Source organism: Mytilus edulis, chromosome 2 (genome assembly GCF_963676685.1).
Source record: "Mytilus edulis chromosome 2, xbMytEdul2.2, whole genome shotgun sequence".
In the NCBI taxonomy this organism is placed as follows: Eukaryota; Metazoa; Mollusca; class Bivalvia; order Mytilida; family Mytilidae; genus Mytilus; species Mytilus edulis.
In genome coordinates, this window is record NC_092345.1 from 21,976,114 (window position 1) to 22,003,656 (window position 27,543).

Here is a 27,543-nt window from a genome sequence, read left to right on the forward strand (position 1 = left end):
ACTTTTTAAACAAATACCAAACATATGTGTTTTAAAATCAACTTTTTTTTCCAACTGAGCCTTTTGAGGGGAGTTAACTCTTTTAGTAAAAAATTATACTGGTCTGATAGGGAAATTTAAAATTTTTACTTTTAGCAAGAAAACAAGTTCGGTGACACCATTTTTTCTTTTTATCTTCTGAAAACATAAAATAAAACCTACCTTCTCACAATTTATTTAAAAATTCTATCTCATAGATTTCTTTTTATGCACAAAAATATGTTTTTGCATGATCATTTTAAGCCAATTTAGACAATTTTCAATTACTCATAGCTTGAAAAATAGCACAGTGACCCATCCTTTTTATTATATTTTTGAAAAGAGCATAGAAAAATCTTCATTTTAATAAAGTATTAAAAAATTCTATCTCAGGAAAACTTTTATCTATGATCTACCTTAAGCTAACAAGTTGTTAATGTTGGCATTAAGGAATTACTTCCATTTAAAAAAAAATAATCTGAAAGGTTTTATCAGACGAAGAAATTGATACATGGAATGAACGATTGAAATAAATTCAAGACAAATGGAAGTAGGATATTTATACTAAGTATTGATGACTTAAAGACTTTGATTGGCTGCAAGTCAAAATACCGCATGTGAAGCCAGTCGGTAAGATAAATTCGTTACACGGTGTGCTAGTGACCTAATACGAGATATATGGGGTCAGTAAATTCCATATGGGGTGAGAGCATATAAGGTCACTAACACACTATGAAACTAATATTACAAACACATACTCATCATACATCTTAGCTATATGTTATATAAGCTTAAAGTATTATAAACAGCAAAACTATAAAATAACATAATTAAAACACCAGGTTATTCAAACAAAAATGTTACATTTGCCTCGGTAGCTCAACATATCTCTGTTATCTAATGACCCCATGGTCTGAAAAGATATTCCTCAGTGTCAGTTTGGGTATTGTCTTCTTCAATGTCAGTTTTGAGAACTTTCATGCATTCCTTTAATTGTTATGATTGTTTGATTTGGACAAATTGAATGTTTCTTTACAGAATGGTGCAAATCTGATAAGTATTATTTTCCCTTTTTTTCATATATGTACGGACATTTTGGAGATATATTTGCATGTATTGCCCAAATGTTTTCATTTTGTGGAATGTGAAATAGTCTAACACAACATTTAAAGTTCTGAATAATATGTAAAGCAACACAATAAAATCCAGCTTCTGCTATTCTATTCACATCCAATGCACTCACATTATATCTGTTAAATGTTTCCAATCTGGAGTTAAAAGTACAATATATTTGTTCAAGGTGAGACGCAAATTTTTTTTTGATCAACATTATTGAACTGTGAAATTGCATTCTGTATTTCATCCTCTGATAAAGTTTGCTGGATAAATTTACACTCTGGATATTGGGAAGCATGATATGTTTGAAGATTTGTAATATATTGTATATTAGAGAGGAACACTGTCCATTTGATCCAACTCCTGGGTAGAAAAAAACCAGCCTTGGCAATATTTTCAACCTGATCTGAATCATTGTCTTTCCACACTTTTGGAAATAAACTTTTTCTTTCATCGAGACAACTGTATATTTCATATCGTGGCTGCAAAATGCTAGTAACAGCTATTCTTGTAACTTCGTACCACACATTTGGGTAAATATTCATCAGAAAGTTTTCTTCAGCAGAACCATTCTTTCCCGCAACAGAACATGCTAATTTCTAACGCTATAGCCAATCAAAGTTGAACAAATGTTAGAAATATTAGACACAGCTTTTTTAAATTTATGCAAGTTGTTGTTTAGTATGATCAAAACTTTAGTTTTGGGGCTTCTCAGGACGTCACTTTGTCCCAAAATGTCTACTGTTCGGTGATCTTTGTGTTTTTGTTGATATTTAAAAAAAAAAACAACTCCAAGTCGATTTGTAAACAGAGATTTCCTGTTGAAATAATTAGACCAAATATTTGTGTTTTTAAATGTGTCATGCTTAATCCATGCAAACTTAAGGTTTCAACAAGACCATTTTTAGCTAGAATGTTACAAAATGGCATTATCTTTATTCGGATATTTAACACAAGATCCTTGATGGAAGCTGTTGAATTGTTATAAATGATAGTAGTTTTCTTCAGGGGAAACAAACCATTCTCTTTAGTTATTGATCCAGTAGTCATAAAAGTAATAACGTGATCGAAAATTTTACTGGCACTCCCGTATATTTCGATGGCATACAGCAGAACACATTCAAAAGCATATTTTACTTTTTCATTTTGACATAACTCGACAGATATAACGACAAGTATTTTATCAGGAAAGGGGTCTAATAATTCAAGGATGCAAGATATTGTCTTTCCTGGAAAATGATAAAATGAACAATATTCTAGCTTCTGGTTTTCGAAAACAGGAAAAAGAGTTTCTTGAGTAAACACATCTTTATCATCATATACAATAAACACATCATACATTTCTTCTTCTTGTGTATCGTTTGATGATCGCTGAAATTTACAATTATCAAAATATTTCCTTACGACATGAATTTTAAGTTACAGTTTTTGTCTGTCGATTCAGATGAAGCAAACACCTTATAATATGTTTGGGTTAAATGGAGTCTTGTTTCCGCAGATATCCGATATTCTCTGTGGCTGAAAAGAAAATGAATTTATTTTATTTAGTGACAAACAAGATTTCATGCACATGTATATCTATATTTTGACGAATACTCAATTATATCATCACGAAATGCTCTTGCAACCTCTTTCTGTTTTTTTTTTTTAAAAACTATCAAAACTAGTTTTGAAAGTACTGGTGAGATACATACTCAACAGATGAGCGAACAGATAAAATTGTAAAGATCCACATGTGGAGCAGGAACTGTCTACCCTTCCGGAGAACTAAATCACCTCAGTTTTTGGTGGGGTTTGTGATGCTCAGTCTTTAGTTTTCTATGTTGTCTGTTTGTGTTTTCTTTTTAAGCCATGTCGTTGTTTATTTATTTTAGACATGAGTTTGAATTACCTCTGGTATCTTTCTCCTCTATGTCAAGTACATACATTTAAGTCTCATTTTTCGTGCAATTGAATAAAAGTATTCTTCTTCTCTACTCTTTAACATTAGTATTCCTTATTCTAAATTTAAAGAAAGATTTGGCGATTTATTCTTATTTGTTTCCTATAAACTAATTGCTAATGTAGATTCGTATATGTCTTGTTTAGGAACGGGAAAAGATAAGATATGATGAGATAATCCTTTCCAACTGATTTTTATGCCCCATTTATGGGCATTAAGTTTTCTGGTCTGTGCGTCCATCTGTTCGTTCGTTCGTCTGCCCGTCCGTCCGTCCGTCCGTCCGTCCCGTTTCAGGTTTAAGTTTTTGGTCGAGGTAGTTTTTGATGAAGTTGAAGTCCGATCAACTTGAAACTTAGTAAACATGTTCCCTATTATATGACCTTTCTAATTTTAATGCCAAATTAGATATTTTATCCCATGTTCACGGTCCACTGAACATAGAAAATGATAATGCGGATGGGGCATCCGTGTACTTGGGACACATTCTTGTTATAGTTTGTTCTTATGTTGTGCTGTAACACCACTGTCCCCAGTTAGGGGAGGGTTGGGCACCCGCTAATATGACTAACCCCAACCATATTCTGTATGTGCATGTCCCTAGTCAGGTGCCTGTAATTCATTGTGTTACATTTTTTTTTTTTTGTCCATTATTTTGTTCATAAATTATGTCGTCAGTTTTCTTGTTAGAATTGTTTACATTTGTCATTTCGAGGCCTTTTATAGCTGACTATTTTTGATGACTATGTTGAACGCATCTCTCCCACCAAACTTGAAAGAAGGATACCACAGATACACAGTTAAGTCCGCATCATATTTTGACTTTCATCTAGAAATTAACAATGAGTCGGTTGAAAACAACACTTCGAACAAAACTGATTTCAGCTTTCAAGAATGTGAACTTTGCATTTCTATGAAGCAACAATCCAGCAGCGTCTGCATATGGAGTTCTTATAAGAATCTCCACGACATGATATTCTAGATATAAAGTTTCCTAGCATGATGCAACGTATAGATTGTTGCTATTTACTAGGAAACTATTGAATCATTGGTTACTAATGGTTAAACTGAAATTATCTTTTTGAAAGATTAACGGACGCCATCATAAATTAATTGACCATCTTGAATTGGTTGACCATGGTGTAATATATGTGTCATAACTTTCGTAGCACCAATGCTGCACGTTATACCTTAATGGTGACATCACCGAGATATTATATGTCAGGAGTACAAATTCTGGTTACGTTACACATTAGATCATCTCCGGTTTCGGTGGAGTTCGTACTCGTAAACTCTTTATATGTGGTGTTTTGTACACCATTGTTTCCCTTCCTGTCATATCTCATTTCTTATCTCGCCAAACGTTTCTGAAAATTGTATTAAACTTTAATTGTATGTTCAACATTCTCACCAAAATGTTACAGAACAAAAGAAAGCTTACAAAAGACAGACAATCAAAGTAGGGTGATATGGTCCGACTCCAATTATTCCTGTAAGAACAGATGATATGGGATGTAAAGCAGTAGTATATCGCTGTTCAATAGTCATAAATCCACACCGCTTTTATAAATATTGAGAATAAAATTTCTTTCGACTAATACAGCTATGCCCTTTTAAAAGAGGTACAAACAAGCTAAATATAAAATATATACTATTGTAAATACCTTTAACACACACGGGGTCCGAAACATAAACAGCTTTTTAGCCAGTAACTACGTAAACAACAAATAAAATCATGTCAGCGCTTGACCTTTTTGGAAATTGATGTACCGGTGCTTCGTTCAATTGATTAAACAAATTATCTAATATCCCATCGTTTTACTACATCATGGAGTACTCACCTTATTCTCAAAGAATGCAGTAATTATATTCCAACAATGCTTTTCGGCCAACTCAGCATTATAATGATTCGTTATCGGTTCATTAACAAACTTGGTCATTAATATCGGGTAGTTTAAATTAAAAATCACTGACTGAATGAATAAAGAGATGTAAAGGGGAATTAGTTGGCAAATTTATGTTCATCGATTTGACTAAAATTCTCATATTTGATTAATACCATACTAAAACTTATATCCAATTTACCAAAAAGTCCAAAAGAAACAATTACATTTTTTTATATCTATGATATTGAAACAAACCCTATATTTATGTTGGGTCCCTCAAACTCTTAAGAGTCAGTTCTACCTGTCGTCTTTTTATTTAAGCTGTTAAAAAGCCATACCTTCAAATTCTGTAGCATTTTAAACATGACAAGAAAATTAAGTTGAAAGCTTATAGGAGTGATGCATTTCCGGACTGACTTTCACCAGAAAAGCTAGAAAAAAGAAGAAACTAGCTAAATGACCAAAAGGGACCTGAAAAAAAGGAGCAAAATTCATCTAATGGTAAACTTATTGTCTCATCATCATTTCTAAATTAACAACAGAGAATTCAAGAAGAGTATAGGATGAATCATGTTAAGAACTGAATCACTGACAACATAAATTAGAATTTTGACCCTTAAGCAAATGGACAGGAAAATGATCATGCAATTTAATTTATGGAAGAAAATTGTAAAGCAACATAAACCAGACTAGACCTGCTACAGAGAGTCTGAGTATCTCAGCAGAAACAAGTGGATAGAATTTTTAAATTATGACAGGTATTTGAAAATATTAAAAAATGGAAAACAACACGTTGAATAATTTATTGCGTCCGAAGCGCTTTTCTGGATTTACCTTCATCAGGAACGCTCAAAGCCAAACATTTGAAATCCGAAGATGTATAAGTATCGAAAATCCTTGAAGAGCTATATGTCAAAAATACCTTAAATAAATAGCCACATTCATCTAAAGTCAACTTTGCCTGAGGGAGTTGAAACCTAAGTTTCATTGTAATTTCAAAATTTATAAACGGACAATTTTAGTAAAGTTTGTTAAATAATGTCAGTACCGCAGCACTGACTACTGAACTGATGATACCCTCGGGGACTGATAGTCCAACAGCAGAGGTATCGACCCAGTGATGTAACAAATGGAAACCAACACGTTGAATAATTTATTGCGTCCGAAGCGCTTTTCTGGATTTAACTTCATCAGGAACGCTCAAAGCCAAACATTTGAAATCCGAAGATGTATAAGTACCGAAAATCGTTGAAGAGCTATATGTCAAAAATACCTAAAATAAATAGCCAATTTCATCTAAAGTCCACTTTTACCTGAGGGAGTTGAAACCTTAGTTTCATTGTAATTTCTAAATTTATAAACGGACAATTTTAATAAAGTTTGTTAAATCATGTCAGTACCGAAGCACTGACTACTGAGCTGATGATACCCTCTGGACTGATAGTCCAACAGCAGAGGTATCGACCCACTGATGTAAAAAATGGAAAACAACACGTTGAATAATTTATTGCATCCGAAGCTTTGCATTCAAGTCATCTCGTTTGGAAATTTCAAACCATCCGACTTTAATTAGTTATCAAAGGTACCAGGATTATAACTTAATACACCAGACGCGCGTTTCGTCTAAATAAGACTCATCAGTGTCGCTCAGACCAAAATAGTTATAAAACCAAAGAAGTACAAAGTTAAAGAGTATTAAGGACCAAAAATTCCAAAAGTTGTGCCAAATACGGATAAGGTAATCTATGCCTCGGATAAGAAAATTCTTAGTTTTTCGAAAAATTCACAGTTTTGTAAACAGGAAACATAAAAAAAATTACCTTAAAATTGATATTAAGGTCAACACCGAAGTGCTGACTACCGAGCTGGTGTTACCCTCGGGGACTAAATGTCCACCAGCAGTGTCATCGACCTCAATAGTCGATTTTTGCTTATACTTTGTTTCCACTAACCCATCAGTTAATTAGTACTAAACTCAGTTTTTGTTGGAAAATAAAGTTTATTTGAAGTTATAATACTCCATGTTTTTGAAAAATCTTGATATAAAAGTGTCCTATATCTCCTGTAAATATTTCATTTACCCTTGTCCGTCTGTACGTCTGTCAGTACGTCCCAAAGTTGGTTTCTGTTCTCTAACTTTAGTTTAACTCAACCAAATGTTATGAAACTTATACACAGTGCTTATATTCATATAATACAGAACAAGTTCGAAATTTGGGGTCGTCACTTATACCTTTCTTGAGCTATGCCCCTTTCTAAACATAAAAATTGGTGAATTTTTGGTTTCCGTTCTAGAACTTTAGTTTGCTTCAATTAAATTTTATGAAACTTATACACAATAATAATTAACACTTAATACAGATCAAGTTCAAAATTGGGTGGCATCACTTTTACTGTTCTTGAGTTATGCTTCTTTCTTAACATTTAAATTCCTGAGTTTTTGGTTTCTGTTGTCAACTTAAGTTTGCCTCAACAGATGTTATGAAACTTATACACAATGCTAATTACTACCTAATACAGATCAAGTTCGAAATTTAGTGGGTTCACTTCAAATTTTTAAAAGTTATAGACGAAATCTTCAATTGCACAGTATTGCGCAATAGATTTTCAAAATCTTTTACCACATTTATTTTAGTATGTCAAATTTTTTATCACAATCCAAATTTAAGCAGTATCAAGCTTGAATATTGTTTTCAAATTTGCCCCAACTGTTCAGGGTTCGACCTCTGCGGTCGTATCAGGCTGCGATCAGCGAATAATTTTATTGTGTTTTGGTCTATTTTCATTATACTGTATGCAAAAGTAAACTATATTTGGTGTATGGAATGATTGTAGATGTACATGTCCAACTGACAGATGTCATCTGACCTTGACCTCATTGTCATGGTTCAGTGGTCAAAATTAGGTTTTTCAGCTTTGGTCTTTTTCCCTGCCCCCGCCTTAGCGATTGTTATGAAACTTGTACATAATGCTTATTACTACAAAACACAGCTCAAGTTAGAATTTTGTTAGTGTCAATTATATTATTCTAGTGTTATGCCCCTAGGCATTTTGGTAAAAAATAGTAAGGAGATAAAGGGTATTACTATAGATGATACAGAATTTGTACTTTCTCAATATGCAGATAATACATCATTGATATTAGATGGCTCGCCAGAATCGCTAGATGAATCTCTTCGTGTTCTCCAATTGTATTTTGAAATCTCGGGATTTAAGATTAATATAGAAAAAAACAAGTGCTATTTGGATAGGTAGCAAAAACGTTAACATAGCCAGGATCAAATTTGTGTAAAGTGGGGATTGAAATGGGGCTCAAGTACATTTAAGCTCCTTGGAATTACGTTTTCAGTCGACCTAGATAGAATGATTATTCTAAATTACAGGTCAGTTTTAGATAATATAGACAACACTTTGAAAAAATGGTCAAAACAGTACCTCACCCACTTTGGAAAGATTACCATTTTGAAAACTTTGGTCATATCTAAATTAAATCATCTGTTTCTATCTATCCCGAGTCGAGATGAGAATATGTTACGTAATTTAAAAAATAAAATGTATGCTTTTATCTCGGATAATAAACCAGATAAGGTCAAGCGAGATCTTTTATGTCAAGATTATTATAAGGGTGGTTTACAAATGCTAAATTTAAAAGCAATCATACAGGGACAAAAACTTACATGGGTAAGACGGCTGTATAATTCGAATTCAAAGTTGGTAAGATTAGTCTCTATTGTGGAGCAAATAAATTTTATTGAACTAAGTTATATTGGGCCTATTAAAAGGGCATCTAATAAATTTTGGCAAGAGGATTTTGATGCCTGGAAAACCCTTAATCAAATAAGAAAACCATTCTCTAACTTAAGGTTGCCCCTTCTAAATGTTATGAAAGTTTAAAACAATGCTTATTACCACAAAACTCAAATCAAGTTAGAATTTGGGTTGAGCCACTTTTACAGTTCTTGAGTTATGTCCCTTTATAATGTTATATTCAAGTGGGGGCATCATATGTGTCCCATGGACACATTCCTCATCATTCGCATACTAATTGCAATAGCTCAACTATATTTGGTGCATGTTTTATTCGACCTTGACTTCATTTTCATGGTTTATTGCTCAGTGTTAAGATTTTGATTTTTGGTCTTTTTTCCTTTAACTATAAGCAATAGGTCAACTATATTTGTATATTTGGTTAAGTCTGTGCTAAACGAAACTATAAGCAACAAGTAAACTATATTTAGTAGGTATAGGAAGATGTGGTATGAGTGCCAATGAGATAACTCTCCATCCAAATAACAATGTATAAAAGTAAACAAGCATAGGTCAAGGTAGTGCATTGAATGATTGTACGATGTACATATATTTCTCGATTGATTTATCTGACCTCGAGTCCTTGACCTCATTTTCTTGGAATTTGATTGTAAGATGTACATGTCTGTCTGGCATTGTTCATCTGACCTTGACCTCATTTTCATGGTTCATTGGTCAATGTTTAGTTTTCTTTGTTAAGTCTGTGTTTTATGAAACTGTAAGCAACAGGTTACCTATAATTAAGTGCATTGAATGATTGTAAGATGTACATATGCTCATTCAACTGAAATGATTTTATTTACGCTTATTGTACAATCTTGACAAATATAATGCCTACCCATGTTAAAATTAGCATAGAGCATGACATAATGGAATTATTTTGATTCATAAAGGACAAAAACAGTATTTTTATAGGTTGAAAATACCTTACAAATGTTTGGCTGTTCTTTTTTCCACCTATGAGTTTTTACATGTTTAAAGACTAAAAGCAGGGCAAATATATGTTGTCTGATAAACAATAAAATTTTATGGAATCTGGAAAAATCTATATATTTTACTAGTATAACAATGAAAATAATATAAACAGAAAGTTTGTGCTAATTTGTTTACAAAGCGTAATAAGGACGTAATTCATATAAGAATTTAATTTCTTTAGGTTCAAAATCAAACTTATCTAGTATGTATATAGTTGTTTTCTTTTTACACATTGTAACTTGGATGAAGAGTTGTTTCATTGGCACTCATACCACATCTTCTTATTTCTTTATTATGAGAGCCGTGGTGTAGTGGTTAGTGCATCGGACTACTAAAACAAAGGTTCCTGGTTCGATTCCCGTTCCGGGATGAAAATTTCAAGGAACTGAATTTTCGGCATTCCCTTGACACCATATATATGCATTTGCGAGTATGGTCTTGAGGAAACGATGATAATCCGTCGGAAGGGGACGATAAATAGGTGGCCCGTGTTAAGAGAGAGCCATATATCTTGCACATTAAAGACACCCATGTAGATTTCGAAAAAGAGGATAATGTCGCTACAAGGCAGCACTCGCACCCGCAAAGTGAAAAGGGATTAATATAAGTTGCAAAACTTGTTTCCCAATCCACTATAAATATATATGTTTAAACTAATAATTCAAACATGATACATGTATACTCTGGTCATTTCCAAAATATTTAAAATTGTATGAAACCACTAAGCTGGTGTGATGCAAAGTTGTCATGGCAGGACCTTTAAAAGCTGGGAATATTTTTTGGGTTTGTCTCATTGTTGAAGACTTTATGGTTACCTATAGTTGTAAATAAAAGCAACAGTATTATACTGCTGTTCAACATCTGCATCCTCATTCTATATACATAATCTTTTCTCTTCTATTTTGAGGAACTTGCATCACTTTATCAAACTCGCATTACTCAACCAAAAAAAAAAAAAAAATACAAGATATTCGAAGAAATTTGTGTTTTATGATAAGATTGTTTTCTTCTCTTAGTAAATCGGAGCATCTGTGTCACACAGAGACAGAACTCTCATCACTCCAAAATACGACAAACTAGCACCGCTGAAGATATGTATTACATCATCAGAGAGCTCTGAGAAATGATGTTTTAATCATCAGTGTTCTATGTTGTCCTATTCTTCTCTGGTTTATTTCCTCCGTTCTAGGAACACCTGTGTAACAACAAGACAGAAGATACTAATTGAACATTCATACTCCTATGGAAGAAGAACTTACAAAGGCTAATCAAAACTATCAACATAATGCATCAGTGAATGGAAACAAGCTGTGTATCACCATAAATATTTCAAGTGGTCTGTAACCCTCGCTCCCCGAAAAATAAAAAAATAAAACTCGAAGAAATGTGCTTAATCATTAGATTGTTTTATTCTTCTCTAAGTAAATTCCTCATTTCTCAGACCACCCGTATCACACGTTGTCTTCTTCTTCTCTTCAGTTATTTCCGTCGTTCTAGGAGCACATAGGTAACACCAAGACAGAAACTACTAATTTGACATTCAAAATCCCATGGAATAAAAACTGACAAACTAATCAAAACTACCAACAAAATGCATCAGTGCATACAAACTGAGAAACACGAAACCAAGCTATGTATCACCTTAAACATTTCAAGTAGTCTTCAACCTGCGACTGCACATATTTTTCAAGCGTTATATAAGCATAAAGTGTTATACACAGCAAAACTATAAAATAACATGATTAAAAGAACAGGTTATTCAAACAAAAATGTTACATTTGCCATGGTATCCCAGCATATCTCTGTTATCTAATGACATGTGTTATGACTAGTATGGTCTGAAAAGATATTCCCCAGGCTTGGTTTTGGTATTGTCATATTCAGTGTCAGTTTGAGTACTGTCATACATTCCCTTAATTGTTATTATTGTTTGCTCTGGACAAATTGAATGTTCCTTAGAATGGTGCAAAACTGATATGAATTCATTTCCCTTCTTTTCATATATATACTGACATTTTGGAGATACATTTGCATGTATTGTCCAAATGTTTACATTTTTTTGAATGTGAAAGAGTCTAACACAACATTTGAAGCACTGAATAATATTCAACGCAACACAATAAAATCCAGCTTCTGCCCATTGTTTTACATCCAAAGCACTTATATTACGTGAATATGCTTTAAAGGTTTCCATTCTAGATTCTAAAGTGCAATACGTTTTTTCAAGTTGAGATGCAAAATTTGATTTTTTATTAGCATCGTTGAATTGTAAAATTGCATTCTGTATTTCTTCCTCTGATAAAGTTTCTTTGATGAATTTACAATCTGGGTATTGGGAAGCGTGTTTTGTAAGCGGATTGGTATGATATTTTACATTGGTGAGCCGACCACTACAGGAATAACACTGTCCATTTAATCCAACTCCTGGGTAGAAAAAACCAGCCTTTGCTAATTTTTTAACCTGATCTTGATCATTTTTAATCCAATCTGTAGGAAATGAATTCTTTCTTTCTCTAACACTACTGTATTTTTCAAAACGTGGCTGTGCAATATCAATAACTTTTTTTCGTGTACAGCCGTACCATGCATTTGGGTAAATGTCCCTAAGACAGTTTTCTTCAGCAGAACCATACTTTCCAGCAACAGAACACACTAAATACACAGGTTTACTGGTGAAACAAATTAAAGATGAACAAATATCAGATATATCTGACACGGCCTCCTTGAATCTGTTTGAGTTATTATCCATTATAATCAAAACTTTAGTATTAGAACTTCTCAAAACATGTTTTTGTCCCAAAACGTCTACGGTTTTGTGATCTTGATGTTTTTGTCGATATCTGAAATATTCATCCAAGTCGATTTGTAGACAGAGCTTTCCTGTTGAAATTATTAGGCCAAAGATTTGTGATTCTAAATGTTTGAAGCTTAATCCATGCAAACTTAAAGTTCCAGTGATTCCATTTTTAGCTAGAATGTTACAAAATGGCATTATCTTCAATCTGATTTTTGATACAAGATCATTGATGGAAGCTGCTGAATTGTTATAAATGATACTAGTTTTCAACAGTGGAAATAAATCATTCTCTTTACTTATTGATCCAGTAGTTATAAAAGTAATAACGTGATCAAAAACTTTACTGGCATTCCCGTATATATTGATGGCAAACAGCAGAACACATTCCATAGCATATTTTACAATTTCATTTTGACATAACTTCCGATATAACGACAAGTATTTTATCAGGAAAGGGATCTAATGTTTTAAGTATGCAAGGTTTTGTCTTTCCTGGAAAATTATAAAATGAACAACATTCCAGCTTCTGGTTTTCGAAAACAGGAAAAAGAGTTTCTTGAGTGAATACATCTGAATCATCATATAGAATAAACACTTCATACATTTTGATGTATTATTTGCAGATCACTGAAATTAAGAAAGGCATACTCTGGTATAAGTTTTTTTTTGCAAAATATTCCTTTTGATTTGAATTTAAGGTACAGTTCTTGGCTGACAATTCAGATGAAGCAAACACCTCGTTTGTTTGGGTTAAATGTAGTCTCCGCACATTTCAATCATTCTTTGTGGCTGAAAAGAAAATGAAACTGATTTGTTTAAGGACAAATAACGAACTTGTATATATCAATTTTACATAAATAGTCTTCCAAAAAAAAAACCACGTATAAAGGCAATATGTTTAACATATGCGGCAAACAAACCCCTCCTTTGTCCAAATTGTATTTTTACAAACACACATATATTATTTTTCTGCCAAATACTAACCACAAACTTTTTTTACAAATTATTAACATCTATCAAAACTTCAGAGTTGCTGAAAAAGTATCTACTAAAGGGCAGTCTGAAACAGATCATGAAATGTTTAAAGATCTGTCAACGGTACATACATTTAAGTCTTATTTTTCATGCAGTAATATAAAAAATACTTTAATTCTCTACTCTGAACACTGGTATTCATGATTCGAAATAAAGACAGATTTGAATAAGTAATCCAACTTTGTTTCATATAAAGAAAAATTCTTACGGCGCTTAAGGAAGCACACTTGTCATGTTTTGGAATTTTGGTCAGATTTTCGGAATCCTCTGGTTTTATTCATTTGAATGCCTTAACAAATTTTGCCCGGTGACCCCCATTTTTCTTTTTATAATTCTTTAACATGTATAATGATAAGCTGTCTGTTAAAGTCTTATAAGATTTTAAATATTTTTTAATAGTTTTTGAGGACTTAAACTTGTCCATGATAAAGCTATGAAAAGTCAAGAGAGAACAGTTTCCCGCCAGAATTTCGATGACTAATATCTCGAAAACAAACACGGTGACCTATATATATTTTTCGCTGTTTTGATTCCTTTATTAATCCCCTATCAATATATGCTTGTGTTTTGAAAAGTTGATTATTTTGAAACTGAGAAGCCAACTCCCTAAAAAGAAAAGTTAAGCATCAACTTAGGTTAAATAATTTTTAGCGTCAAATACATTGTTCAGGAAGGGGAACAATTATACTTTGTAAAAAAAAGCTGCTCACTTCGATTCAAATAACATGCTTAGAAATAAATAACTTATCATAGATACCGGGATTGACATTTTATATTTGCGCGAGACGCGTGTCTCGTCTACAAAAAACTCAGTGACGCTCGAATATTTAAAAAAAAAAAGGCCAAAAATATTACAAAGTTGAAGAGCACTGAGGACCAAAAATTCCTAAAAGCTTTGCCAAAAACAGCTCAGTTAATCTATTCTAAATGACAATGACACCCTAAAGATGTGTATTGTCTTTATTGACTTAATTACAATCGGCATCCATATGAGAACCAATTGTGCTGTCTGCTTGTTACTTAATTATTCATATGAGGCAGATTTTATACAGAAGCGTCAAAGGCAGAGTGAAAATAAGCTAGCATTATCCTTTAACTTCACGGTTCGCTATATAAATAATATCGTCTCTCACTAGATAATTTATGTTTCGGTGACGGTTGATCGCACATCTCCATCGAACAGGGAATAAAGCAGATCACAGATACACAGTAAAGTCGGTATCGTATCTTGATTAACATCTAGAAATGGACAATGAAGATTTGTTTAGAACTAAAATATTTCAGCTTTTCTTTTGTGAATTTTTCATTTCTTTAAAGCAACATTCTAGTAACGCATTTATATCGAGTTTTTATGAGTTCAGTTAACACGGCATTCCAGAGCTGGAGTGTGAGGCATGAATTGTTTGATAGATTGTTGCTGTTTACAAGGATTCTACTGATCCAATGGTTACTAGTGGTAAAATTGAAATCATCCCTATCGATATTTTTGCAGACGCCATCATAACTTAGTAAACCATCACGGAAAATTTTCGTCACAACTGTCGTATCCCCAATCCTTCCAATATTTCCCAATTGTGACACAACGAATTAAAGACCTTTCAGGTCGCAGTTTCAGGAGCAACACGACGGATATCACATGCAAATAGAATCTGCTTAAACTTACGATAAACCAAAAATTACCCCCAGAGTTTGGTGGGATGTGTTTCTAATTTTTAAAAGTAGTTTTCTATGTAGTATTTTGTAAACCGTTGTTTGTCTTTCTGTCGTTTATCGTTTTTTGTCTCGCCTACGGTGAAAATTGCAGGAAGTACAATCCGGCGCAGTATATATCAGAAGAAGAAGTCATGGAGGCTGCATACCTTTTTCTAAAAATGCCTTATGTCTGTCTGTCATATATCCGTTGTCCTTGACTTGACTTTATTTTTAAGTTTCAGCGACGTCTTGAAAGTTTATTTTTTGTTATGTGATTTTTGTTTAATTTCTTATGAATAATACGATATTTTTTTCAATCTATTTGGAGCAATAGTTCCTTGCAATGTTTTTCATGTCCCAGAGATAAATCCCGCCTGACCTGAACCTCATTTCATTGATCAGTGATCAAGTTTAAAATTTCGGTAGCTAGGTCAACTATATTATGTGTATGGAATGATTGTTAGGGTGAACATGTCAGTCTAGCAGGTTTCATCTGACCATCACTATTATACAATACAATTCAAAGTTTTTTATTGCCAATTATGACGCCCAATAATTTAAGCAGTACAATTAAGTTCAATTTCATACAAGTAATTACATATTGATTACATTGATTATTTGAAAGAAAAAAAAATAATATACATCATGTATAGTTTTACAATGTAGTATACATGGACAAACTACCGGTGATTAAACTGTATCTAGAATTAAATTCTCTCTTTGAATAAAGTACACACTAATAAACTTACCTTTTTAATAATTACATTATCCTCATATGACATTAACCATAGTAATTTTTCATTTATTTGGGAGGCTTTTAAAGTTGTTTTTTTTTTTACCTTATTAAAGTAATTTATATAGTCATATCTTTTATTTTCTAAAACAGGACACTGAAGAAGAAGATGAATTTCATCAACTTCGGTGTTGCATAATTTACATAATCTATCCTCCACTCGAAGCCCCACATATCTGCCTCTTAAATTTCTAATTTATGTGCACTGACTGTGAACTAAGTGAGCAGTCGCCTTTCATCCTCATTCAAAATTAATAAGTATTTTTCCATACAATTATTTTCTTTGAATAATCTATAAGTTCTTAGTTTATTTCCATGCTGTTTATTTTGTCTATCATTGTAAAGTTTAGATTTCCAAATACAAGAATATTTCTGTTTTAATTTCCGGTAAATTAGTGATTTTAAATCTATCTTTGAATTTTTAACAAGTTTAAGATCTATATCAAGATATTTCATATAAGAATAGCAATACAACTATACCAACTATTTTTGTTTAAACTAATTAGTGATTTAGAGACATTTAGAACGTCAGAGAGAAGGATATCATCCGACTTTAGAATTTGACATGAATACTTTCGTGTTTCATGTCCTGGCATAGTTTAAATAGATTATGTTCATTTTTATTTAGTTTATTTATTACTGAAGATCCCCATATTTCACTCCCATATAACAACACAGGTGTCACAGTATGATCAAATATATGTGAAAGTGTGTTAATTTTATGTTTATATAAGTTAAAACTGTTTGTATATTTTAATAAAGCTTTCAATCCCTTTTTAGATAAATCTTCTTTAGCCTCTGTAAAGCTTCCACTTGCACTTACATAAATTCCTAAATATTTATAACCCCTAGCCCTTTCGAAAGGGACATTGTTAACATTAAATATTTGATCATACAGTTTTCCTGTTTTATTATATGCTACTGATTTAGTTTTCTTTATATTTATTTGGAGCTCCCAGTTATCACAGTAATTATTATATAGTTTATCAATACACTTCTGTAAACCATCAGCTGTTTCTGACATCAATACTAAGTCATCTGCATACAACTAGCAATTAAGCTGTAAGGAATTTAAAATAGCAGGTTTACAGGTCTCATCATATGAGTCAAGAATATCATTTATAAAAAAATTAAAAAAGTGGGGCTTTAATTATCCCCTTGTTTGACTCCTATATATAAAAAGAAGATGTTAGATGTAAAGTTTTCAGTCATAGAATATTTGTCTACCTTTACACAAAGTTCAATATTATTAAACATATCTTTTAGAGTGTTATAGAATAAATCACTGACAATGTTTCTCAGTTTATAAAACAGTCCATCATGACTAACAGTGTCAGAGGCTCTTATCGCCTTGTTGAGTATACTTTTCTATAAGAGTTCTCAAAACTAAATGATCATCACTGGCGCGCTTGCCGTTACAGAAACCAATTTGTTCCGGTTTAATAATATTTCTACTTGCCAAAAACTTATGAAAAAAAAACATTTTTTTATTTTTTTAATATAAAATATTCAGTCGCATTCATAAATGTCAATAAATGATTTTTTTTTATACATAATGATATGCAGATTTTTTAATATTAAAAAAAATCATTTTTTAATATTAAAATATCAACATCAATGTTACATTAGCGTTTAATATAAGGCACTTTGACATTTTGTTTTCTTAACAACTATTTGATCGTTATTGATATGTAATTCAAGTTTAACTTATAAAGATGGTTTATATATTAGAATAACAGTTCAAGAAAAATACATTTAAAATAATTGATTTTTATTCAAAGAAAAAAAATCCCAAAACTAAATTGTAACTTTTTGTCCGTTGCTTGTTTTTCGTGACTTTTTGTCCGTGATTTTTTGTCCTTGACTTTTTGTCCGTGACTTTTTGTCCATGACTTCTGTCCTGTGGACTTCTAACCTACATTTGTGATTGCCGCTTGTGTGATTTATACTTAGAAAGCTTGTATATTTTGCATACGTTTGAAGTTTTCATTTATTAAATATATATCATTGTATTTGATAAAGTTTACTTGTTTTTAAAGACTGTCTTTTTTAAAACACTAAAATATTGAAAATGTCATGTTTAAAAAACAATCCAACAGACGGTTATTAATTGTCCTTTATTTACTATTTTCTTGCCAATTTCTTATACGATTTGTGAGTTAAGATTCATACAATTATTAAATGTGTGACTTTTTTCCTGTGATTTTTTATTACTAAAATAGTGACTTATTTCCTGTGAGTTTTTTTCCATTTTTTCTTTTACATGTCCAGCTTTTATTCATATATGTTCATGATTAGTATTATTTTAACAGTAATTTCATAAAATGTTATAGATTAGAATGTTTTGATTTCAGTATCAAAAAACCAAACAATTGTTTAAAAAAAAATAAGTCCTTTTTTTAAATCTAACCAAGTACTCAGTACTAGATTGTGATTTTATCACAGTAATAAAATATGTGAGTTTTCAGGTCAAACGTAATCATTAGAATAAAAGATAAGAGAAAAGACAAACAGCAACCATAAGAATATAAATTCATGCATTTCAAGGATTTTTTTTTATCTTGTTGTCGAACACCCAGGAATTTATTTATTGATTTGAACAGTCTTCAAAAATAAAATTTTAACTTGGGGAAGTTGTTATAGTAATTAAACTTCTGACACCTATGAGCAATATAACAGGTAAAGCTTTATACCGTTATCGTTGTTTTGAGGAATTTTCTTCCACCCACCCTCTTGAAGCGTTTTTCTTCTCATCTGGCACAAGTACATTATGGGGGTAAAGAAATCTACATAGTTTAAACATTGACCGTGATGTCAACCTTTAGTGGAAGTTTAACGGACAGAAAGTCACAGGACAAAAACTAATAGTCTGCCGTGTCCTGAATTTAGATAACGAAAACGAAAATAAGCTTTCACGAGTGAATTTAATAGTATTGCATGCAAATAGTCTTTTAGCGCACAAAATAGTAAATAGAAAGCATCTCACTGATACTAAGGAAAAGAATACGCATTTGCGTCATCACATATCTTAATCTAATAGTTGAATTCGAATGTCAAACGGCCTACATTAAATGTTTTGACTCCGGATTTATTAACATTTTATCTGGAATTTTTAGAACGCACTTTTGAAATGTGATTTAGAATGTGAATGAATCTAGACGTGAAGGATAGTTGGTCAACACAATGAATACAATTTTCAGAACCGTACCATAGTACAAATATGTAGATGCTATAAGGTTAAACTATTAAAACATACAAACAAAAATTGAATTAAATTTTATAATAAACTAACGTTCCTGTTAGTAATTTTTTTCAAATTCTTTTGAATATATATTAATATCAATGAACACGAACGTCAAGTATTTACGGATGGACATTTTATTTATCGAATGAATCAATTTTTAAATTCTAACATTCCACTATGTGAATATATATCTATACAAAATATAAGCAAAGACTTTTAAATCCATACTTAAACAGTATAAAATAATCAATATTATGGTTGTAATTAAATTTTGTTGAGATTATTGTAAACTATTTTTACGGTTGTTGTGAGCTGCAAGGATTTAAAATCATGCTTTATGAATTGAAAACACACAAGCATTTTATTAAGGACCGTTGAAAATTTTATGGATATATTACAATACAAAAAAACATAAATAATAAATACTCATAAAACCTAAATACTAAAATGGTATGAAATAATTAATGTAGAAATATAATGATTATTGTTTATAAACATTTTTTTTGTAGGATGTAAGAATTTATTTAGATTTAATTTTTATGTTTCCTTTACAAATAAATATTAAAAAATACCAAAGCAGAGTACCTCGTCATGTATAAAATACTTCATTTCGTAATTGCAACTGTGAAAATATTCTGATTTCAACCATTGTTAGTTTCTTTAGAAACATAAATACAGTATATAATTTGTATATTTATCTTTGATTCCGATTGAACTAAATACTTTTGATAAGCATATTATCTTTCTGTTTTCCGATCTAATATTAATATTTAAACCAGAATGCTCTCTGATGAAATACACAGTATCCCGTGGTTAAATCTTCAAACATAATTAGTTTACATGTTATCGAGACAACAGACAATACCACGTTAAAATTTACCCAGATACATACAGTGTACAGTGGTAGTTTTAAAACAAATATAATTGCGTCGTCACGGGCCATCAAAGGACCATATCAAAGACGTGGATAACAACCTGTATAAATTACCGAAAACTTTCGAGACGTTCCGAGAATTTTATTCTGACTTCCGGCAGAGAGATATCGGGTGGCCCATAGACACATCCAAAACTCGCCAATCATGCAAAAATTATTAAAATTTTATTCATGCAAATGATATATTTCTGGGCACTATGATAGACATAGGAAGATGTGGTGTGAGTGCCAATGAGACAACTCTCCATCCAAATAACAATTTAAAAAGTAAACCATTATAGGTTAAAGTACGGCCTTCAACACGGAGCCTTGGCTCACACCGAACAACAAGCTATAAAGGGCCCCAAAATTACACTAGTAAATATATACGTGTTTCTCGTTTCTCGTTTTGTTTATATTATATTATAAACAAAACGAGAAACACGTATATATTACATAAACAAACGACAACTACTGTACATCAGATTCCTGACTTAGGACAGGTGCAAACATTTGCAGCGGGATTAAACGTTTTAATGGATCCAAACCTTCCCCCTTTTTCTGAAACAATAGCATAACATCACAACATAGAAAAACATACGATAAACTATCAATTGGCAGACTTACAAGGGGTACAATCAAAATCACGTGATGGATATACACACACCGGAAGTTACAGTAGAACTCGCCGCTTGAAAGGTTAGTAGTTGCATTTTCTTGTTTATATCAATTAAATTTTGATTAATAAGTTGGCACACCGAATGTCGGATAGTATGTAGTTTTAAAATACACAATTGTTTTTGCTAGAAAGCGTGCAGTTATTGCAAACACTTCGACGGTGAAATTTTGGAACTGTGTCGAAGTGTTCGCATTAACTGCACGCTTTCCAGCAAGGATAATTGTGTATTTCAAAACTAGATAGTATCCTACATTCGGTGCACTACCTTATTTATTAAATTTTATTGATATAAACAAGTAAATACGACTACTTACCTTTCAAGCGGTCTGCTCGACTGTTACTTCCGGTGTGTGTATATCCATCACGTGATTTTGATTGTACCCCTTGACTTAACTCAATCAAAAAACGTATGACTATGAATCCATTTAAGTACCAAGCCATTTTGATATTTTGTTTTCTTAACAACAATTTAATCATTTTCGAAATGTATCAACTAAATTTAGAATACAAAATAGCTTTATTTGTAATTGTTTTAGAAAAATACAATTATTTTTTCTTATTCAGAGTATCTCAAAACAGAGTTGTGACTTTTTCTCCTGTGACATTGTGTCCGTGGCTTTTTGTCTGTGACTTGTTGTCCTGTGAATTTCTGTCAATTCAATATAACTGTCATGGCACAAAAGAGAAATATTATCATTACCGTTTGCTCAATATATAGATGGAGTAACAAGTGGCAGTAAAAATAAACAAAGCTTTGTTTGTGCACCTATCATTTATACAATTATCGGCTGCTTACATGATAAGAGCATGAGTTTCCGAGTTATTTTTTTATTATTATTTTTCACTAATCTAATTCAGATATAAGCTTGCAGTAACGTATGTTCATTGTATATAAAAACGCCGAAACAACTCTTATAATTGGCATATTAATTAATATATATCGTATAAACATCACTTTGAGGGAAATGGATGTTATTGAGTCAGAATTTTGACAAACAAGTAGCAAGTATGTGAACACACATAAATCATCATTTAAACAATTATCAAACATTATTTAAATTATTCAAAATATTAAAAATGGAAGAGACTAAACATTTTCATCACAGTTTCCCTATTTTGTCCCTCTCTTTTCCCTATTCTCGATCACTATTTAAATACGTAAATAATCAATTAACCATAGATACGTCTAGACCAGTCAACGTATTAGATATGGAAACAATACGTCTTTAAATGTCTCACATCTCTGAATACAGACAAACATATATTTTGTAGTGTAAACACAGTTATATTTTATAATTTTTTTTGATGAATCTTAACTTGCAAACCAATAATAGGTCATTGTGTTGTTGCCTTTTTTTTCTGACGACATTGAACCAACCTGGTTGCTTATAGCTAACTTTCTTTTTCTGTTGTAATAAATGTTTGTTATAATGATGATCCTGAATTCAACATATCAATGAAAAGGGGATATGGTGGAGTAGCCATAATCTGGAAAAAAGAAATTAATGAAAATATAAAGGAACTGATAGACGGTGGAAATAGAATACAAGCCATACATATTCAACAAGGAGACAAACCAATATGTCTTATAAATGTATATATGCCATCAGATAGCAAAAATGCAGACATCGAAAACAAAGACACATTGGCTCAAATTGATGAAATGATAGGGAAATATAAAGACACACACGAAATTATAGTATGTGGAGACATGAACGGGTACCTTGATAGAAGCTCGACACCTCATGATAAAATCCTAAAGACTTTCTGCAAGGAAAAATGTATAGGAAATACTGAGAAATGCCCAGTAAAAGAGACATTTTATCACCAGAATGGTATGTCGAAAGGACAAATTGATTACTTCCTCTTCAAAAGTAACTCAGAAATTATTAACAAAATCAGACAAATTGATGTCCTTGATACTGACCCAGAGAATACCTCGGACCATGTACCTGTTATCTTGACACTGAACAGCCAACTGAAAAAAGTCAGGGAAAAAGCAACAACTATCATAGCAAAACCTAAATGGACTGACTGCGACCATCAAATTTATAAGGAAGTCATCAATAAAGAACTACCAAAACTCATGCAAAAATCAAAAGGAATTATTGAGAAAGATATAAAAAATCTAGAAAAACTGCTACATAAAGCCGGAGAAGCAGCAATCCCAAAGTATAGAAGAAAAATCAAAATCAAATCAAAGGGAAAGGCGATATGGAATGAACAAATAGATAAGGCATCAAAGCAATCAAAAAATGCATTTAAAGTTTGGAGGCAACATGGAGCACCTCAAGAAAGAAGTAATGAGCTCAAAATCAAAATGACAGCTGCAAAGAGAATACTTCGAAAAGCACAAAGACAAGCTTATGCCTCGCAGAGAGAATCAACAGCGGGAAAAATTATGAAAGCTTCAAACTCAGATACAAAACTTTTTTACAAGCTTATCAACATGCAAAGAAAAACACCACTTATTAATACCAAGATACTGAAACTAAACGAAAAGACTGCAGAAGATGGACCAAGCATAATGAAAATCTGGCAAGAACATTTCCAACAACTAGCTACTCCAACAATAGAGGAAAATTTTGACACTGAAAAACTAGAGCTAGTAGAGATACAAAACAATATAATAGAATCCATAGAAAGGGAAAAAGGTCAAGGCATAGATCTTGTTAATGTAAAGGAAGTAAATAAAGCTATAGAAAAACTTAAAGCAGGAAAAGCACCCGATGAAGATGGAATTTCGGCAGAACACTACAAACATGGGATGGAAGAGTTAACTCCCTTTATAGTACATTTGCTAAATTTAATCTTAACCTATTTGGATGTACCAATCTTCCTAAAGACAGGGATTCTAACACCAATCTTAAAGAAAGAAAAAGACAAAACATTACCATCTAGCTATAGAGGAATAACTGTAACTAAAACCTTTGCAAAAATATTACAAAGTATATTGAAGGATAGAGTTGACTCTGTATTTAACAACATACAAAACTCCCTGCAAAGAGGCTTTACAGAAGGAGTATCATCACTATGTGCAGCATTCCTCACATCAGAAGCAATCGAAGAAAGTAAGAAATTAAAGATACTGCTGATCTTAGTAACTCTTGACGCAGAAAAGGCATTTGACAAGCTAAACCATGAAATACTATTCAACAAACTGTACCATTATGGAATAAAAGGAAAACTTTGGATATTACTGAGAAACTTGTATAAAGGAATGAGCATCAAGGTTAAATGGGAAGGGCAATGTACAGAAGATGTCATGGTTCTACAAGGAATTCAACAAGGTGCAAAACTATCTACAACGCTATATAAATGCTACAACAACATCATACTTGATAGCATATTAAAAAGTGGACTTGGAGCATGTATTGGTGATATACAAGTCCCTGCACCAACATGTGCCGATGACATTGCTGTCCTGGCAAATAGTACTGCAGATGCACAAGGAATATTAGACATCGTACAACACCATACGAGCAGAGATCTAGTCAAAATCAATCCAACTAAATCTGAAGCGGTTCTATACAATGCAAAAGGCTCAAACATATCAACGTTGAAATTTGAAGACAATGACATCAATATAACCAATGAAACCAAACATCTAGGTATCAAAAGAAACGAGCAAAACCGTGCAAATATCTCAGAAAGAATAAGAACTGGAAGGGCAACAATATACAGCCTTCTTGGAGCTGGGTTACATGTCAGAAGGGGATTCTCACCCATGGTTGCATACAAGCTATGGAGAACATATGCAGTACCAAGAAGCATATACGGACTTGAGGTGATGAACTTACTTGCAAAAGAAAAGGATATGCTAGAACTGGCAGAGAGAAAAATCCTCCGACAAATTCAAGGACTTCCAAATAATACAGCAAATATGGCTGTATATACCCTGGTAGGAGCAGAACCTATTGCCATCACATTAGACAAAAATGTACTTACCTTCTTCATGAATATTGTTCGAAATCCAGGAACCATAGAATGTGAAATTCTGCGCCGACAAATAGTATTCTCAGACCAAAGAGGAAAAGACTTTATCAACAGAGTAGAAAAAAATCCAGTAGCTACTACATAGAAAATCCACTGAATAAAATGGAATGGAAAAGACTAGTAGGAATAAAGATCAAGGAATACTGGAAAAATGAATGTCATAATGAAAAAATGGAAAAAACATCACTTAAATACATAGAGATACAGAACAATCCATTAAATGAAGCTCACAATATATGGAAAAGTGTAAAAAACAATAGTAAAGATGTAAAGGCAGGAGAAATAAAAGCAAGAATAAGTACTCAAACGTACATATTCCAAGCCAAAAGAGCTAAGTTCGATCCAAAAGTTAACCCTTTGTGTACAATTTGCGAACAGGAAAATGAAGATCTAGAACATTTTATTCTACACTGCAAAGAACTAGAGCAAATAAGATCTAAATACTGCTCAAAAATCGAACAGACAATGGATGAAATTGATACGTCAACATACAAGAAGATCAAACAACAAGGGAAATTACTGCAGCTCATAATAGACTGTACTAGCAAGGACATAAACTGTTACCCAACTGTGTATGAAAACATTGAAACTCTGGCTAGAAATATGTGTTATGAGATGCACTTGCTGCGCACAAAAAGGATAAAAAACCTGATCACAAGTACAGTATAAGTAAACTTCTTAAAATTGTTACTTACAAATAGTATACCATCCAACTATTTTACGGCTTATAAGTTTTTAAAAATAAATCTTCCCTTTAAAATTGTAAGATATCAGTTATAATTTAAAGAGTAATGACAAGATCTCCATATAGAAATGAAACAGTAAAGAAAATTTTTGTATATATTATACCTTAAATTTATGTCCAAACCCCAACAACTTTACATAAGTCTTACAGGAAATTTTCATTATTATTCCTGATATATGTATAGCACCCTCAGCTATGATTATAAGTAATTTTAAACTTTTGACCATTTTAATTCTTGTAAATACATGTATATGCAGTTGTATTTTAACATTATCCTACACCCTAGCACATATAAATCATTATATATTTTTTTTAAACTTTATGATGACAATCCTATGAATTAATTATGATATCTATTATTTAGTGATCATTATAACCAAATTCAGTCATCTGTATATAATATAATAAATTGTTTCCCTATGTTTTAAGGTGTAAATAGTTGCTCAAACTATACCCTTTGGGTAGTGCTCCACATTTAATGGAGGAATATACAAGAAACTGAACTGAACTGTTACAGAAATAAACAAATTAAATCTTATTTAGTCTATTTTGTATCTAATTCCCCTTCAGAACGGAAATAAAACACGCTGAATAAAAACAATCTATTTCATTGTAAATAAATGTAACACAATCGAGGTCCGATGCATGAATAACTTTTAAGAAATATAACTTCGTTAAGGTTCATCATAAGGAATTGAAAAATATGGCCGTGTTTACACCTCCAAAATTACTATGAGTACAGACAAACTGGTACATCCAGGAAAGTTTTAAGGCATGGCAGGAACTAGATATATAAAAGTTATATGAAGTCTACGTTTCAGAAAATTAAAAACTTACCTGGATTTTGATGTTCATTTTTTTCCAGTCTGCAGAAGATAGCAAAATAAACAAACACCCGAGTTTCATTTGATACGGTCCACTCAGTTACACAGTTTAAACCTGTTAAATCACCTATTGTTTACAGGTGTCTATTGTCCATCTATTGTCCATTTAAATCAATACTACTCACAACATTGATTATATGAGGGGAGCTTCTCAATCGTTTTCACTACTTAGTTAATTTTTGCACCTTCTGCAGGAACGAAAAAAAATGGATAGCAAAATCTAGAAAAGTTTATAATTTTCTGAAACATAAAATGCATTTAAAATTTATATATCTAGTTCCTGCCATCCCTTAAAACTGTTGCAGGTGTATAGGTTAGTCTGTACTCAGAGTAAAATTTGGGGTGTAAATACGGCCATTTTAGCCAAAAGGTTATGATGAACCTTAACAACATTACAAATAAAATCCTGTCAGCGCATGCCCCCTTTTTTGAAATGGATGTACCGGCGATTCATCTAATTGAATATTATTTCCTGTTTCTTCGACCTAAAGTACTCACTTTCTCCTCTTAGAATGTAGTTGTTTAATTCCAACAAAACTTGTCGGCCAACACAGTGCGTAGAATTATTATGTTGATTCGTATTCGGTTGAGTAACAAATTAGGTCAAAATCGGTAGTTTAAATTGAAAACCACGGACTGAATGAATGGAGATATACACGGGTGTCATTCGGTTTATCGAGAGAAATGATCGTGAAAGAATATCTAACGGCGGTCAAGTATTGAGAGACGATCATGAAAGTTCTGGTAACGGATCGTGAAAGACATTTAATCGAGAGGACATATGAAAGATCAGTAAATATTCTAATTTTATTAATTACACAGACAAATTTACGACAAAATAAAACTGTCTGTCAAAATGGTTTAACATTATGATCAGTATGTGAGAATATCCAATTTCAAAAGTACATAGTTTTTACAAAACAACAAAAGGCAGATTGCTTCTCGACATTTCAATGACATAAAAAATGTAAACAAACACGATTTTTTCACAAATTCGACTAGATAAACTACTTTTATCCGAGTA

At 32.0% G+C, this 27,543-nt stretch overlaps 1 protein-coding gene across 1 annotated transcript; it reads right to left on the reverse strand.

The window, feature by feature from the left end:
• Nucleotides 1-11,126: 11,126 nt before the first annotated feature.
• On the reverse strand, nucleotides 11,127-27,143 carry LOC139511724 (uncharacterized). The gene is made up of 2 exons (XM_071298760.1): nucleotides 27,018-27,143; nucleotides 11,127-13,327 (listed from the first exon to the last, which is right to left on the reverse strand). The coding sequence occupies exon 2, from the start codon at nucleotides 12,926-12,928 to the stop codon at nucleotides 11,570-11,572; it is 1,359 nt and encodes a 452-aa protein (XP_071154861.1). The 5' UTR covers nucleotides 12,929-13,327; nucleotides 27,018-27,143; the 3' UTR covers nucleotides 11,127-11,569.
• Nucleotides 27,144-27,543: the final 400 nt, after the last annotated feature.

Excerpts from the sequence above, each read along its gene's own strand:
- LOC139511724 (XM_071298760.1), bottom strand. The coding sequence starts at position 12,928 with ATGGAATGTGTTCTGCTGTTTGCCATCAATATATACGGGAATGCCAGT.